Source organism: Cucurbita pepo, chromosome 6 (genome assembly GCF_057944985.1).
Source record: "Cucurbita pepo subsp. pepo isolate OVF chromosome 6, ASM5794498v1, whole genome shotgun sequence".
NCBI classification, from domain to species: domain Eukaryota; kingdom Viridiplantae; phylum Streptophyta; class Magnoliopsida; order Cucurbitales; family Cucurbitaceae; genus Cucurbita; species Cucurbita pepo.
In genome coordinates, this window is record NC_141803.1 from 16,755,516 (window position 1) to 16,771,287 (window position 15,772).

Below are 15,772 nucleotides of genomic sequence, written 5' to 3' on the forward strand. Positions count from 1 at the left end.
CACAAATCCTATTTTTTAAAGGCAATCGACCTATGATGAACATAATCACATATATTGATGCAAAAAATGAGATAGAATATGTAACCAAGTAATCAGTGTAAAAATTTCCTTAATCTGAAGCTAGATAGGCCATTACTGCAGTTCCTGCTGTCAAAGTTTTCAAAGTATTGCTACTATGAAACAAACGATGAATAGTGCTATTGGAGTTGAAAGGAATGTCTTCTTGCCAAACACCATCGGGAGGGTTGATTGCACCTTGAAAAGCCACCGTTGCAATAATAGTTGCCACCAACATCATTGTACCTTGCACCTCTTGAAACCAATCACCTTTGTATTCTAGTTTCATCTTCAATGAACTTTTAATTAAGTTTTTGGGCAATGTTGATGTCGATAACCCATCATAACATGGTTCTTCAATTTTGTTTCGCGATCCCTTCTCATTTGATGCAGCACAGGTTTTTGTAGTGTTTGTTCCCGTTTTTATTTCCTGGATAGACAATAAATATTGTACAATTTGCACAATTTTAATTCCATTTGTTTATATCATGATAAAACTTTTTGATACCTATTTTGTAAGCTAATAAATAGACCAGCTCGACTTGACCATCTTGACTATTTTTTGTAACAATTACAAACCATTGCTAGTATGTATTATCCACTTTGGCTCGTTATGCATCCTCGTCAGCCTCACGGTTTTAAAATGCCTCTTGGTCTGTCTAGGAATTGAAGAGGTTTTTTGGCTCCAAGTTACTCTATTTTGACTCCTCGACTCTTTCTTTAGTTTTGGAGTCATAAGGTCAAGACCCTCTTAATGTCGTAACAATCCTAAGGTGCTTAGTCTAGTGTAAGCATCTTGACCTAAGTCATCATATAACCAACCTAACTCTTATACCCTAGCTATGTGTAGATAAACACGCTAGATAGGTTGAACACACTGTCAAACACCTGCAGCTAACACATACTGTATCATGCACAATACAAGCAAACAAGTTCAACAGGAAGATAATATCCATAAATAAACCTCGAGAACAGATCAAAATAGCTAATCCTCTTTTTTAACCGATTAGAGTGGCGCAGTGGAAGTGTGGTGGGCCCATAACCCACCAATCTTAAGATTGAAACTTGACTATGATAGAGGAGAAAGATTTTAAAATTAATTGAAGAGCATACAAATCAATACTAATCAATGCTAGTATATATTATCTATTAGAGCATACAAATTAATGCCTCACAGTAATAGATTCTAGAGTCTAGACCCTCTTAACATCAGACAAAACAGTTTTACAAGTTTGGTTATCAAAATTTTATATTTTATTTTATATTTTATTTTATATTTTAAAAGCGTGTAAATATACATACAAAATTAATTCATACAAGATTCTTAATCCATGATTCCTAATCTTTAGGAATGGCTGCCCATCGCTAGTTACATATGTTAGCCTTTTCGAAACCGTACCTGAAACTAGAAACTTAGACCATCTCGGTTATCTTGACTAATTTTTTTTTGTAACATATACAAATTACTTCTAGCATATATAATCTACTTTGGCTCGTTATGCATCGTCGTCACCTTCACGGTTTTAAGATGTTTATGGGATTCCTAGGCCAGCTAGGTTGCTTAACACGAGCTTTTGGTTCTAGGTTACTCTATTTTGACACCTTGACTCTTTCTTTAGTCCTGGAGTAATAGAGTCTATTTCCTCTTAACGTCGCCACGATCCTAAGGTGCTTAGTCTAGTGTACACATCTTGACCTAAGTCATTATATAACAAACCTAACTCTTACATCCTAGCTCCGTGTAGATAAACACGCTAGATAGGTTGAACACACTATCAAACACCTGGAGCTAATACATACTTTATCATGCACAATACAAGCAAACAAGTTCAATGGGATGATAATATCATAAATCACCCTAGAGCATAGATTACAATAGCTCATCCTCTTTTCTAACAAATCAGAGTGTCGTAGCGGAAGCCTGGTGGGCCCATAACCCATAGAGAAGAAAGATAAAACCTGGCTTTAATAGAGAAGACCTATTTATCCGCCGCTCAACGGGAAAATAATATCTATAAATCACCCTGGAGCATAGATTACAATAGCTCATCCTTTTTTCTAACAAATTAGAGTGGTGTCATGGTGGGCCCATAACCCAGGTCCTAGGACTGAAACCTAGATCTAATGGAGAAGACAGGAGAAGACAAGACTTTAATATTGATAGATAAAACTCGCTGCTAAATCACCTTAGAGCACAGATCACATATCATTGCTAAATCACCCTTTGCATCGGTATGTGTGTTGCTATTGCCTCCTTATCACATAGTTACATACTCAAAGTTTGGCTTGTAAATGCCTCATTTAGGAATTCGTATGCTTTAGAATTAACGTTTACAATAGCATGGTACATTTTGTTAGCAATGGTGGGAGTGGTTTCTCTTTGTTGTATTGTTATTCACGTCATTCTTTTGGTGGTGAAGCTTCTAGTGTGGGCACTAAAAAGGTTGTATCTTTGGCTTTGTGGCATTTAGAGAGATCCGATCACTTCAATCACAACTTAAATAAAGATCAATGGCTATACAAAAAATAGGTTACGTTGTTTGTTTTATCTTATATTTTGGACATGGATTATTTGTGGTGGTGTGTGTATTCACTATAAGGAAAACATATTTTAGGTATGTTATCTTATTTAAATGTTTGTGGTGTAAAATAACTCGAATGGGATTTGCGACAAGTAAGAAATTTTTTTGGATCTTTGAGGCTAACATGACCTAATTTGTTAGGCTTCGAGAAATCGGATCGCGACGAAAAGAAGAAAATGAAAATGAATAAAATAAAAACAAACAATTAAATGTAAAATTGTGCGCAACTTAATATGAAACAATAGATATTGTTCTAGTTATTACAAATAGGGAACCGGTGCAAGAAAACCAATACAAATGACAACCCAAAAGAAATACAAAATAACATTGACGCCACGAGTCGATATCCCTCTATGATAGTGCAACTCTCTAGCACCTCTCCACCTTGATTGGTACCTAAAAGAGAAAGTAGAAAATGGGTGAGTATAAAACACTTAGTAAGCAGTCTACCTGTAAGCTCTCATCGGATCCTTAACTTAATATATATCCACAGGCTTGTCGTAGGGTTCTATGAAGTTTGCGTTCAGGCATTCCCTGAATGTTACATCACACCACAGTGGTGTCTACCATGAGCTAATCTATTTGTGTAGTCCCTTGTCTCCTCTTAGAGTAAGTTTCCTTCACACACAATAGTAGGTAGCTCCTCAATATACTACTATGTAGTATCTCGTCTACTCTCAGGCAGGTTGTTTTACACACAATAATATATCATCAATCAACTACCTATGTAGTCCCTCATCCACTCTCAAGGTGGGTTATCATACACACGATAGTGATTTCTCATGTTATCTACTTATATAGTCTCCCGTCCCTCTCTAGGTGGGTTATCGCACATACAATAGCAATTTCTCATGTCACCCACTTCTGTAGTCCCTTGTCCTCTCTCAGGTGGGTTATCATACATACAGTAGTAGCTCCTTATATCATCTACTCACGTAGTACCTCGTCCCCTATCAAGGCTGGTTATGCTCGACAACTAATAGTGAGTCTTCAGGTTATCAGGGCATGTTATATTCTACACATAGTGACTCTCCAAATAGTTCCATTCGTGTTACAGTCAGCCTTATGTGTTCTCGTAGTTCATCTTGGTGCCCAGTGGTTACATTAGGTCCTAGGACGTCTAGGTGGATTAGGTCACAACAAACATTTTCAAGTCGTTCGAAGTTAGCATCTCATGGCTAAGCCAAATCTTGAGGTACACCTAGGTCTCTAATTGCCACTCACGATCCTACGGTGGTCAGTGTACTGAAAATGTATTGACCTAAGATGTTGCATAACCACTCTTATTCTACTGCTCTACTGACTCTGATTCATGCACGTCTAGGCTCTACAACTCTATTGATCACCTAGTGCATAGAAATTATGATCTAAACGTCCATGTCGTTTACTAGGGGGATAATCTTATCGATCAAGTAAGCATAGGTAATTCATACATACATTTACAATACAATTTAATCCTATAGCTCAAACATGCTCCAACACCTCGAGCACATATCCCAAATTTTCAATCCCTCATTCTAGTGCACCTGAAAGCATTTAATAGACATGCATTCTCATAAAGGGTATTTATGTAATTTTTCTTCACAAACATGCACACCTATTTAGATTTGCTAATTTAAATGATGAAGATGCATATTCCCTCATTCTAGTGCACCTGAAAGCATTTAATAGACATGCATTCTCATAAAAGGGCATTTATGTAATTTTTCTTCCCAACCATGCACGCCTATTTAGATTTGCTAATTTAAATGATGAAGATGCATATTCTAACCACCTATGTTAAGATAAGTTGCATGCTAGCAAGTCTTAAGTCTAAAAATTCCTACATGTATTACTTGGCTACAATTCAATTAGGATTAGTATCAAATTTGAGACAAAAATCAATCGAACAGAGGTTGAACAGATAAAAATGACATTGTACAAGCAACTCACGCGCCTCACGCGGGTGTTACATGCCTGCAGGGGCAGAGAAGATGTGCCTCGAGGACGCCTCGTGTTAGCGGCTAATTGGTAGGCTCGAATCAGACAGTGAGCGATTGAATCCTGCAGCAAATGAATTTTCCTTGGTTTTTCCTCGGTTGACACAAGGGTCGATCAAGCGAGTCAGTTATGCGGTATAGGTTGGCTTGCCATGCATCACCTCTGCATCCAGCTGCATTGCTCCACCTGCAATGTACTACGTGTCGACTTGTGTGCCAGCCAGGACTCTCCATGTATTGAGCAACACACGTCCTACCTTGTTTCGCCTGCACAATCATGATTTCGATGAGTTTTCTAACTTTTTTATATTTTTATATCTTTTCCTAAAAAATCTATCAATATTTGATTTCTTCCAGAAGTTCTAGAGTTATATTCCATCTACCTGAAGATATTTTTCTTGAAATTTTTAATCAAATATATGCAAAGTTATTCAAGATCAAAGTTGCCTAAAATCAACTTTCTTACCGTTCTGGGAGGTGTCCCAAAACTCCTAATTTCAACGTGATTGGACTTCAAATTCCTTCACAAAAAGTGTGCGAAATTACTTCAAGATGGACATACTAAAATGACAGAGATAATTTCCTTAATATGCACACGAATTTTGAAAAGAACTTAGACATATAAACCTATAGAACTCATATTTGTTCTTTCTAGGTTCTTGGCGAAATCGAACAAGTTTACCACCCCAAATGTAGCCCTCTGCCTACTTTGAGTTTATTGTGAAGGACTCTAATCAAGTCAGCCTCCTCTCGCGTAATTGGAGCGTTTCCCTTTTTTCTTCTTCTTCCTCAACCCTAGCCCTCTCTTCCTTTCCTTTTTCTTTTTCTCTTCCTTTCCCTTTTTCCTTTTCTCTTTCTCTCTCTCTTTTTTTTTTTTTTTTTTTTCCTTTTGTTTTTGCATGTGATTAGACCGGGGCCTCCTCAAACCCTTAAAAAAATAGTATGACTGGCAGCCGATATTGTCCGTTGGCACACCGTCGGTGTCTAGCTTTGATACCATTTATAGTAGCTCAAACCCACTACCATTAGATATTGTCTATTTTAGCACATTAGGTATAGCGGTTAGTCTCATGGTATTAAGATGTGTCTGCTAGAAAGAGGTCTTCACACCTTATAAAAAGGTTTCCAATCGACATGAGATCTCACATAATAATACTATTTATTAGACATGGATACAATCTACATAGTTAGATTATATGATCTTCACCCTCACAATTGTTCAAATATATAAGTTTTTTTTTTTTTTCTTTTCATTTTTTAGTTAAATGATATTCATTTTAGTTATTAAGAAGTTTAAATTATATGTTTTTACATTTATAAAGGATTAACTAATAAAAAGAAAATAAATCTAAAAAAGCCACTTCCACGCAACGTGTCACAATCGCCTTTTCTTGGTAACAGATTTGGTGATTGTGCGGCACTCATTCTCAACACTGAGTGAATCAAGCCAACTTCGGATCACCTTGCCTACAGTTGGGCAATGTATATTCAAGCCTCGGGTCCTGATTTAAAAATAAGATTTTAGAAAACGGGAAAGAGAGGTTTTGGAAAAATAGTTTTGAAAGCAAGAATGAGAGAGAGATATTGAGAGTAGTGTTATATAGCATGCAAGCAAAAAGACAACAACCGTTTAAACAGTATATAACTTTTTAGGTATGCAGAATTTTACAACTAGTCATATCCCCTATAGACATTTTGAGGCATTTCATGTTTACCACGAGTAGCCATAATTTCGCCAAAATGTCATACTCTTAAAGAAACAAGAAGGAAATAATACAACATGAAAGCAGTAAAAGATAGCGGTAAAGTAGTACAAGGCAAGGGTTTCAGTGTGTAACGGGCATGCGGTCATAGGCAACATGCCTTGGACAAGCAAGACCGTGATACGCATAGATTGAAAGTCAAAATAACATGACCTTTAATATTAATAATACATATTCAATGTTCTATACAAAATGGATAAAATAATGCTACGAAAGATTCTCTCATTGAATTTCTTATTTTCTTAGACCTTTCAAAGTCTAGTCTAGATTTTAAATATTCGAAAGTAGAACATATTAATATTAATTACAATTCAATTGATTATGTAACGAATATGAACATAGTTCTAAAAATATAGTTGCATGCAAAACGTGATTTGGAAGATTAATTTATAATATGATTTTTAATATTAATTATACCTAACCCATATAGTACTCAAAATTGATAGAATAATGTTTACAAAAATTATTTCTAGTTGATTTTTCATTTTTATGATCTTTTCAAAGTCTCTTACATCTATTCTTTATATAGGAGAGGAAATGTTTAGAATTAAACCATGGTTTGAAATTTAGAATTAAAAATAAATATTAAATAATGGTGGTAGTTAGCTAGTTAATTAATTAATTAATTTAAAAAAAAATGGATTTCATCACAAGAATTCTCAACCAACCAACCAATCTTACTCGAGATAGATGTGGAGTTGTTACCTTAAGCTACGTGACATCTTTCTCTTGTTTAATCATATTAATTGCAACCAGTTTAATTAAAAATTAAACATCAATATGAGTTTGGGAATCTATGTTTTCGATAAAAAAAAAAAAAAAATAAGTTTATAAATGTTTACCTCAATCCATGAAGCTAGTATTTGATAAGTTACGAAAAAAAATCAGCTATAAGTCAAGAAGGAGATATGTGACTTTGCACGAACATGCAACACCTTCCTTGGGCACGTCATCAAGTGTTGAGAAATCAAAATGGATAGCGATAAGATTAATACTATCCAGGATTGGAGAGTCCCCACTTTAGTGACCAAACGATTTTTTTTGGGATTAGCAAACTACTATAGGTAGTTCGTTGAAGGGTTTTCACACTAATCCGCCCTATTAACAGGACTTTTGAACAAAAACCAATCTTGGTTGCTCCAAGTATCACCGGTAGTTGTTTCCTATTAGAAAGTTCATCTCGTTTCGTTAATAACTCAAATTTCTTATTGCCTTGAACAATATAAATTTTAGCTTTGGGATGGTTCGAGACAGTGGAATTTGATGAAAACCCCTGTATCGAGCCAAGAACCCACAATCTGAGTAGTCAGAACCGCCGAAGCCGAGCTGAATCAAACTTAGTTGCGTAAGTTGAAGGAGCTGAATCAACTTAGTTGCGTAAGTTGAAGGAGCCATTGATTGTAGAAGCAACACGTGTCGCTAGTGGGAGGTGACACATATGCAGGTAGCCATTCTTTCCTTCCTCTCTATTTTCACTCTTTTCGCTCTTGTAGGTTGATATGTGAGGAGTGTGTGAAGGTTTTGACGTGTCGTGGGCGTCAGGGGAAAGCGTGTACAAGGAGGGTGCAAGAATTCCGACGCCTCGCTAAAATTCTCCTGCCTTTTCTGGCAACCGAGTAATTTTTTTTTTTTTTTTTTTGTGATCTTTCCGGTAAATAACTAAATAAGTCTGTAGAGTAAATAACTTCACATATAGTAAACTAAATCATATATATTGTTTTTTGGTATTGTTCTTAAATTGTAGTTATTGTATTTTTTGTACTCTCTGTAATTGATCATATTAAAAGTCATCAATATAAACTTCTCGCGGTCGTGGAGTTACCATATCAATTTTGCCACATATATTTCTCTTTTCATTTTCTCCTTTTTCGTGGTATTCATCTAGATCGAGTATGCAAGTGGTTGATTCTAACAACTAGTATCCAATAAAAAATCAAAGAAACATAAATGACAAATCCGAAGAGGATAATAATTTTGAGAATTTAGCTGAAGATATTAGGGATACTCTAATCCTTTGTTATGCATTTCATGTTTTAAATTTATTTCATTATCATTTTCAATTTTACTTCTGAATTACTTTTTGAACATCTAAAACCATAGCAATGTTTCAACGATAAAGTATGTTTATAGTGAAAGTTTATGGTTTAAATGATCATATTTTAAGAGTTATATTCTGCCTATGAACTTAGATTAAGATGATAGTAGCAACTTTATGCAGCTGAAATCTAGGGTCCTTACATATTTATCTTGAGTTCTTGTGATTTTTCTAAACATTTTGTTCCTTGACCTCATCTTAAACTTCGTCCCTATAACTCTCAATAAAATTCCACAATTTAAAATTTTAAAACAAAAGAGGAGAGAGTTAATTATTGCACGAGCCAGAGCGTGACACAATGTACAACTAAGGAAACACAAAACGGTTGGATATTTCATTCACTTCAATATATTTTCTTTCTCTCAACACTTTGGGCTATTTTTTTTAGAACACAAACATTTGAATAAGATAACATACACAATGGATTTTCCCAATTGTGAATACACAAACCACCACAAATAATCCATATCCAAAATTTTTAACCTTTTAACCCTCTCAAAGTCAAAGTTTTGACCTTTTTACTGCCCAAACGAGAAGCTTCACCACCAAAAGAAGGAAGGGAATTATAATACAACAAAGAAAAACCGCTCCCACCGTTGCAAGCGAAATGTACCATGCAATTTTTAAAGAATCAGACTTTCTATATGAGACATTTACCATCCAAACTCCCATCAAGTAGCTTTGTGATAAGGAGGCAATGGCAATGCACATGGTTACCGTTAACATCCATGCACAAATCCTATTTTTCAAAGGCAATCGACCTATGATGAACATAATCACACATATTGATGCAAAGAATGAGATAGAATTTGTAACCAAGTAACCAGTGTATGAATTTCCTTGGTCTGAAGTTGGGTAGGCCATTACGGCAGTTCCTGCTATAAAAGTTTTCAAAGTATTGCTACTATGAAACAAACGATGAATAGTGCCATTGGAGTTGAAAGGAATGTCTTCTTGCCAAACACCGCCGGGAGGGTTGATTGCACCTTGAAAAGCCACTGTTGCAATCACCGTTGCAACCAGCATCATTGTGCCTTGCACATCTTGAAACCAATCACCTTTGTATTCAAGGTTCTTCATCCATAAACTTCTTATAAACTTTCTGAATGTAAGTGATATCGATAGCTTTTTATCGCATTGTTCTTGAGTTCTACTTGGTGATTCCTTCTCATTTGAGGTAGCACAGTTCTTTGCCGTATTTGTTCCAGTTTTTATTCCCGGAAAAGACAATAAATATTGTACTATCTGCACAATTTAAATTCAATTTGTTTATATCATGATAGTATTGAGGATTGTTGGGAGGGAGTCCCACATGGGCTAATTTAGGGAAGAATCATGCTTTTATGATTAAGGAATACATCTCCGTTGGTATGAGGCCTTTGGGGGAAGCCCAAAGCAAAGCCACGAGAGCCTATGCTCAAAGTGGACAATATCATACAATTGTGGAGATCCTTGATTCCTAACATGGTATCAGAGTCATGACCTTAACCTAGCCATGTCAATAGAATCCTCAAATGTCGAACAAAGAAGTTACCCTCGAAGGTGTAGTCAAAAGTAACTCAAGTGTTGAGAACAAATGGTGTAGTTTGTTCGAGGACTCTAGAGAAGGAATCGAACCTTAATTAACGGGAGGTAGTTTGAGGCCTTTATAGGCCTTAAGGGAGGCTCTATACTGTACTTTGTTTGAGATGAGAATTGTTAGGAGAGAGACCTATTTGATACCTATGTAAACTCTCGATAATAATTTTCAGTTTCATAAAATAATCAAATAAGAACTTAGTTTTTCTTCAACCAACCAATTCAATTATAAGAACATACCTCAATTCGTCTTAACATCATAGAAAAATCCAAAATGGTATTTTCATTCTCATCGCCTTGGTTGAGGAATCCATAGTCTTGGGGATCTTTAATCATTGTGATAAAAAACTTAAGAGCTTCCAAGTGGTTGTATTTTATGCATAAATGAAGAACAGTTTGACCATTGTGAAGCTTAATCCAAGGAGATCTTGGCCTCGCAATGATCAACCGTTGCATGATATCAATTCTTCCATTGATCACTGCATGATGGAGAGGAATCAACCCATTCAAATCACGTACCATGCAAGTGCTTGTGTTCTTCTCCAGCAAAGCTTGAACAATCTCAACCGTTCCATTTTCTGAAGCCAAGTGTAGAGGTGTCCTTTGCAGGTCATCAACTTCTCCCGCAAGTTCAGGCACGAGATTCAAAAGAAATCGAGTGAATTCAAGGTGGTGATGCAAAACTAAGACATGCAATGGACTCTCAGCGTTGGAAGAGGAGATTAGAACTCTTTGTATGATATTTGGGTCACCTCGAATTAGTGTCTTCAAGCTTTGAATGGACCCAATCTTTGAAGCTTCATAGAGCTTTCTTTTACTTTCTTCAAAAGAGGAAATGGCTAATCTAAGTTCGTTCTTTTCTCCATTTGCCTCCATTATTGTTTCTCTAACTTACTTCCGATTGGGGTTTTCACATAGAATTTATAAGCCAACATTAAAAATACTATATTTTATTTATATGATTTTGTTGATTATTTATTTATTTATTTTTAATAGATGTTGAGGCTCTCAACTATAAATAAGTTGACCTTTTGAATTTAAAAAATAGTCTAATTATTGCCCTCAATTCCAAGAAGAAAAAAATCATTATTTATACTTTCACTCGAGAGTGACACCAAAGTGTCACCATCCTAGTTTAAGTGGATGGGAAGCAAACGGAAGGAAGCTTATTTGTTGAATCATGGATAGAAGTATATATCATTATTTAATAACTCTCGTGGTTTGATTAAGTTATTGGGATGTTACCGTTTCTCATGGATAAGGATAATAATTTTATTGGGATGTTACCGTTTCTCATCGATAAGGATAATAACTCTCGTGGTTTGATTAAGTTAAATTATACCACACGCTTGTTAGATTTAGAGATAGAACCGTCTCATTTTTATCCTTATATTTATTTCAAAATAGTTTTCAGTCAACCTTTTCGTTGCAATTAAAAAGGAAAGTGATGTTATATAGTAAATATTTATATCTAATAGGTGTTATATGAGTTAATGTTATATAGTAAACTAAAACCATATTATAACTCTTGGGTAGTGCATATCTAAAGTCATCAATACAAATTCTTTAGCCAATATTTCTTCATGCATTTTCTCTCTCCTATTTTTTTTGGGTTCATCTTGATCGAGAGTGTTCGTTGTTGTGCAATCCTAACAACTGGTATCAGAGCTAGGTGAGATTCACCACGGTTTGAGAGATGGAAAGTTCAAAGATTGCAATTGAGAAGTTTGATGGATCCAATTTTAGTTTCCGGAAGATGCAAATTGAAGATTATCTGTACCAAAAAGATTTTAACGAACTCTTGTTGGGGGTGAAGCCAGATACCATGACCACGGAGCAATGAAAGCTCTAGGATCGTTAGGCCCTAGGGTTGATCTAGTTGACGCTATCCAGAAACATGACGTTCAACATCATTAAGGAGAAGACAATGTTAGATCTGTTGAAGACGATGTCGAATATGTATGAAAAACCGTTGGCTATGAACATGGTGTATTTGATGCGGAGATTGTTCAATCTACAAATGTCTGAAGGTGAATCTGTTGCTGATCATATAAATGAGTACAACATGATTGTAAGTCAATTGAGTTATGTGGAAATTAATATTGAGGATGAAATTGAAACACTGATTTTGATGTCAACTTTACCCGAGTCATGGGATACTGTTGTTATCCGACCAACAGTTCCTGAGGATCTGAGAAACTGAAGTTTGATGAAATCTGAGATGTAGTTCACAACGTACGCAAACAAAAAATTGAGGATTCTTCTCATAGTGCACTCAGCATTGACCAAAGGGAAAGAAGTAGATCAAAGGGCCCAAACAAAGGTGGATCAAAATTAAAGAACCTTGAAAATTTTCCAAACAGACCAAACGTGACGTGTTGGAGTTTTGGAGAAAAAGATCACTTTCGGACAGATTGTACAAGACTAAAGAGGAAGCAGAATCACAAATCCAAGAATGATAATAATTCTATAAATTCAGCAGAAGATATTGGGGATATTATAATCCTCAGCGTGAACAGTCCGATTGAATCCTAAATTTTGGATTCAGGAGCATCTTTTAATTCATCTCCAAATAAAGAGTTGTTTCGAAATTTCAATTCTTGAAATTTTGAGAAGGTGTATCTTGTCGACAACAAAGATTTGGTGATTGAAGAAAAATGGGATGAAAGCATACAAACTCCGGTAGAAAATTAGTGGGCATTAAAGGATGTCAGATATATTCCTGGGCTCAAAAAGAATATGATCTCTATTGGTCAGTTGGATAGCACAGGTTATGCAGCTAAGTTTGGAAACAGCTCATGGAAGGTGAAGGGTGTCATGGTGGTAGCACGTTACACAAAATCTGGAACCCTATACACCACTGCAGGATGTATAAACATGACTGCTGTTGTTGAAAGTGCTTTCAACTCAAGTCTATGACATAATAGATTTAGACATATGAGTGTCAAAGAAATGAAGATGCTGACTGTGAAAGAAGTTTTAGAAGACCTAAAATTTGTTCATACGGGTCTTTATGAGAGCTTCGTTATGGGCAAACAAAAACGAGTTAGCTTCACAAAGGCTGTTAGAGAACCAAAGAAAGTACGATTCAAAATGGTCTATACAGACATTTGGGGACCATCTCCAGTTTCATCACTCGGTGAATCAAAGTTCTACTCACCTTCATCGATAATTTAACCAGGAAGGTATGGGTTTATTTCCTGAAACACAAGTCAGATGTGTTTGCCACTTTAAAGATGTGGTAAGCTGAAGTTGAAAATCAGACCAGCTTGAATATCAAATGCTTGAGGTCTGTCTTTTTTGTCAAGATATATTATTCGACGTCTAAAAAATCAGATCGTGACTTCTAATATCATGCATAATTTCTATGGTTTACCTTTTTTTCCAAGTTTTCTAACATATTATAAGGTCGGTACTCTTTTCTTTTTTTTAATTTTTTTTATTTAAACCCTACCAACATGTGGGCAAGAGCCACTTTTTTTTTTAAGAGCTTTAGAAAATGAACAAAGGGAACACAAAACGGTTGGATATTTTGTCACTTTGGGTATTTTCTTTCAACGTTTGCTTGTTCTCAACACTTCTCGTTATTTTACTCCACAAAAATTTAAATAAAATAACATACACAAAATATGTTTTCCTTATTGTGAATACACACACCCCACAAATAATCCATATCCAAAATACAAGATGAAATATGCAACATAACTTTGTTTTTGTGTAGCCTTCAATCTTTATCTGAGTTGTGGTTGAAGCCATTGCATCTCTCTCAAAGTCAAAGATTTGACTTTTTTACGGACTAAACGAGAAGCTTTGCCACAAAAGTAAGGAAAGGAATTACAATACAACAAAGACAAACCACTCCCAGCATCGCTAAGAAGGTGTGCCATGCGGTTAGAAATATTACTTTTGAAGCATAAGAATTCCTAAATGAGGCATTTAGCAGCCAAACTCCCAATAAATAACTATGTGATAAGGATGCAATGGCAATGCACATGGTTACTGTTAATAACCATACACAAATCTTATTTTCAAAGACAATCGACCTATAATTAACATAATCACACATATTGATGCAAAGAATGAGACAGAATTCGTAATCAAGTAAGTAGTGTAATAGTTTTCTTGGTATGAAGCTGGGTAGGCCTTACTGCAGTTCCTGCCATGAAAGTTTTCAAAGTATTGCTACTGTGAAACGAACGATGAATAGTGCTATTGGAGTTGTAAGGAATATCTTCTTGCCACACACCACCGGGAGGGTTGATTGCACCTTGAAAAGCCACTGTTGCAATAATCGTTGCCACCAACATCATTATACCTTGCACTTCTTGAAACCAATCACCTTTGTATTCAAGTTTCGTCTTCAACGAACTTTTCGTTAAGTTTTTGGGCAGTGGTGACGTCGATAACCCATCATAACATGGTTCTTCAATTTTATTTGGCATTTGATGTAGCACAAGTTTTTTTTTTTTTTTTTTGTAGTGTTTGTTCCCTGTACAGACAATAAATATGGTACAATCTGCACAATTTGAATTCAATTTGTTTATATCATAATAAAAGTTTTTAATACCTAATTTATAAGCTAATAAATAGATCAACTCAATCATCTTGACTATTCTTTTTGTAACAGCTACAAACCACTGGTAGCATATATTATCCACTTTGGTTTGTTATGCATCCTCGTCGGCCTCACGGTTTTAAAATGTGTCTTAGTCATGTCAAGGAGTTGAAGAGGTTTATTGGATTCCTAGGCCAATTATGTTGCTTAACACGAGCTTTTGGCTCCAGATTACTCTATTCTAACTACTCGACTATTTCTTTAGTCTTGGAGTAATAGGGTCTAGACCCTCTTAATGTCACCACGATCCTAAGGTGCTTAGTCTAGTGTACGCATCTTGACCTAAGTCATCGTATAACCAACCTAACTCTTATACCTTAGCTTTGTATAGATAAACACGCTAGATTGTCAAACACTTGGAGCTAACACATACTGTATCATGCACAATACAAGCAAACAAGCTCAACTCGAAGATAATATCCATAAATGAACCTGGAGCACAAATCACAATAAGTCATCCTTTTTTCTCATAGATTAGAGTTGCGCAGTGAAACTATGGTGGGCCCATAACTCACAGGTTTGAGGATGGAAACTTTGCTCTACTACAGAAGAGGAGGTTTAAAAATTGAATAACTTGTAAATGTATAAACAAAATTAGTTGATACAAGATTGATTCTTAATCCCATGACTCCTCAACTTTACAGATTGCCCACCACTACATTGCTCGTTACATATTAAAGCCTCACATTTTAAAACGACCATTATACTTCTCCAATTATTGCATAATCTCACAATAAAGAATATAATGTCAAGAATGGGATTCAAACTCATGCCCCTTCGGAGACCAACTCGGCCATCTTGACTTTTTTTTTTTTTTTTTTTTTTTTTTTTGTATTATCTACAAATCACTGCTAACATATATTATACACTTTGGCCTGTTATGTATCGTTGTCAGCCTCACGGTTTTAAAATATGTATTGGTCATGTCTAGGAGTTGAAGAGGTTTATTGGATTCTTAGGCCATCTAGGTTGCTTAACACGAGTTGTTGCCTCCAAGTTACTCTATTCTGACTCCTCGACTCTTTCTTTAGTTTTGGAGTCATAAGGTCAAGACCCTCTTAATGTCGCAACGATCCTAAAGTGCTTAGTCTAGTGTAATAATC

General features: G+C 35.6%; 1 protein-coding gene across 1 annotated transcript; it reads right to left on the bottom strand.

Moving 5' to 3' along the window:
• Positions 1-109: 109 nt before the first annotated feature.
• On the bottom strand, positions 110-10,930 carry LOC111796802 (uncharacterized). The gene is made up of 3 exons (XM_087124494.1): positions 10,295-10,930; positions 9,134-9,721; positions 110-487 (listed from the first exon to the last, which is right to left on the bottom strand). The coding sequence occupies exons 1-3, from the start codon at positions 10,928-10,930 to the stop codon at positions 110-112; spliced, it is 1,602 nt and encodes a 533-aa protein (XP_086980620.1).
• Between the last annotated feature and the right edge of the window lie 4,842 nt (positions 10,931-15,772).

Excerpts from the sequence above, each read along its gene's own strand:
- LOC111796802 (XM_087124494.1), bottom strand. The coding sequence starts at position 10,930 with ATGGAGGCAAATGGAGAAAAGAACGAACTTAGATTAGCCATTTCCTCT. Across the intron at positions 9,722-10,294 it reads TGATGTTAAGACGAATTGAG|ATAGTACAATATTTATTGTC; the intron begins GTATGTTCTTAT and ends TAAATTGTGCAG. Across the intron at positions 488-9,133 it reads ACTTGATGGGAGTTTGGATG|GAAATAAAAACGGGAACAAA; the intron begins GTAAATGTCTCA and ends TTGTCTATCCAG.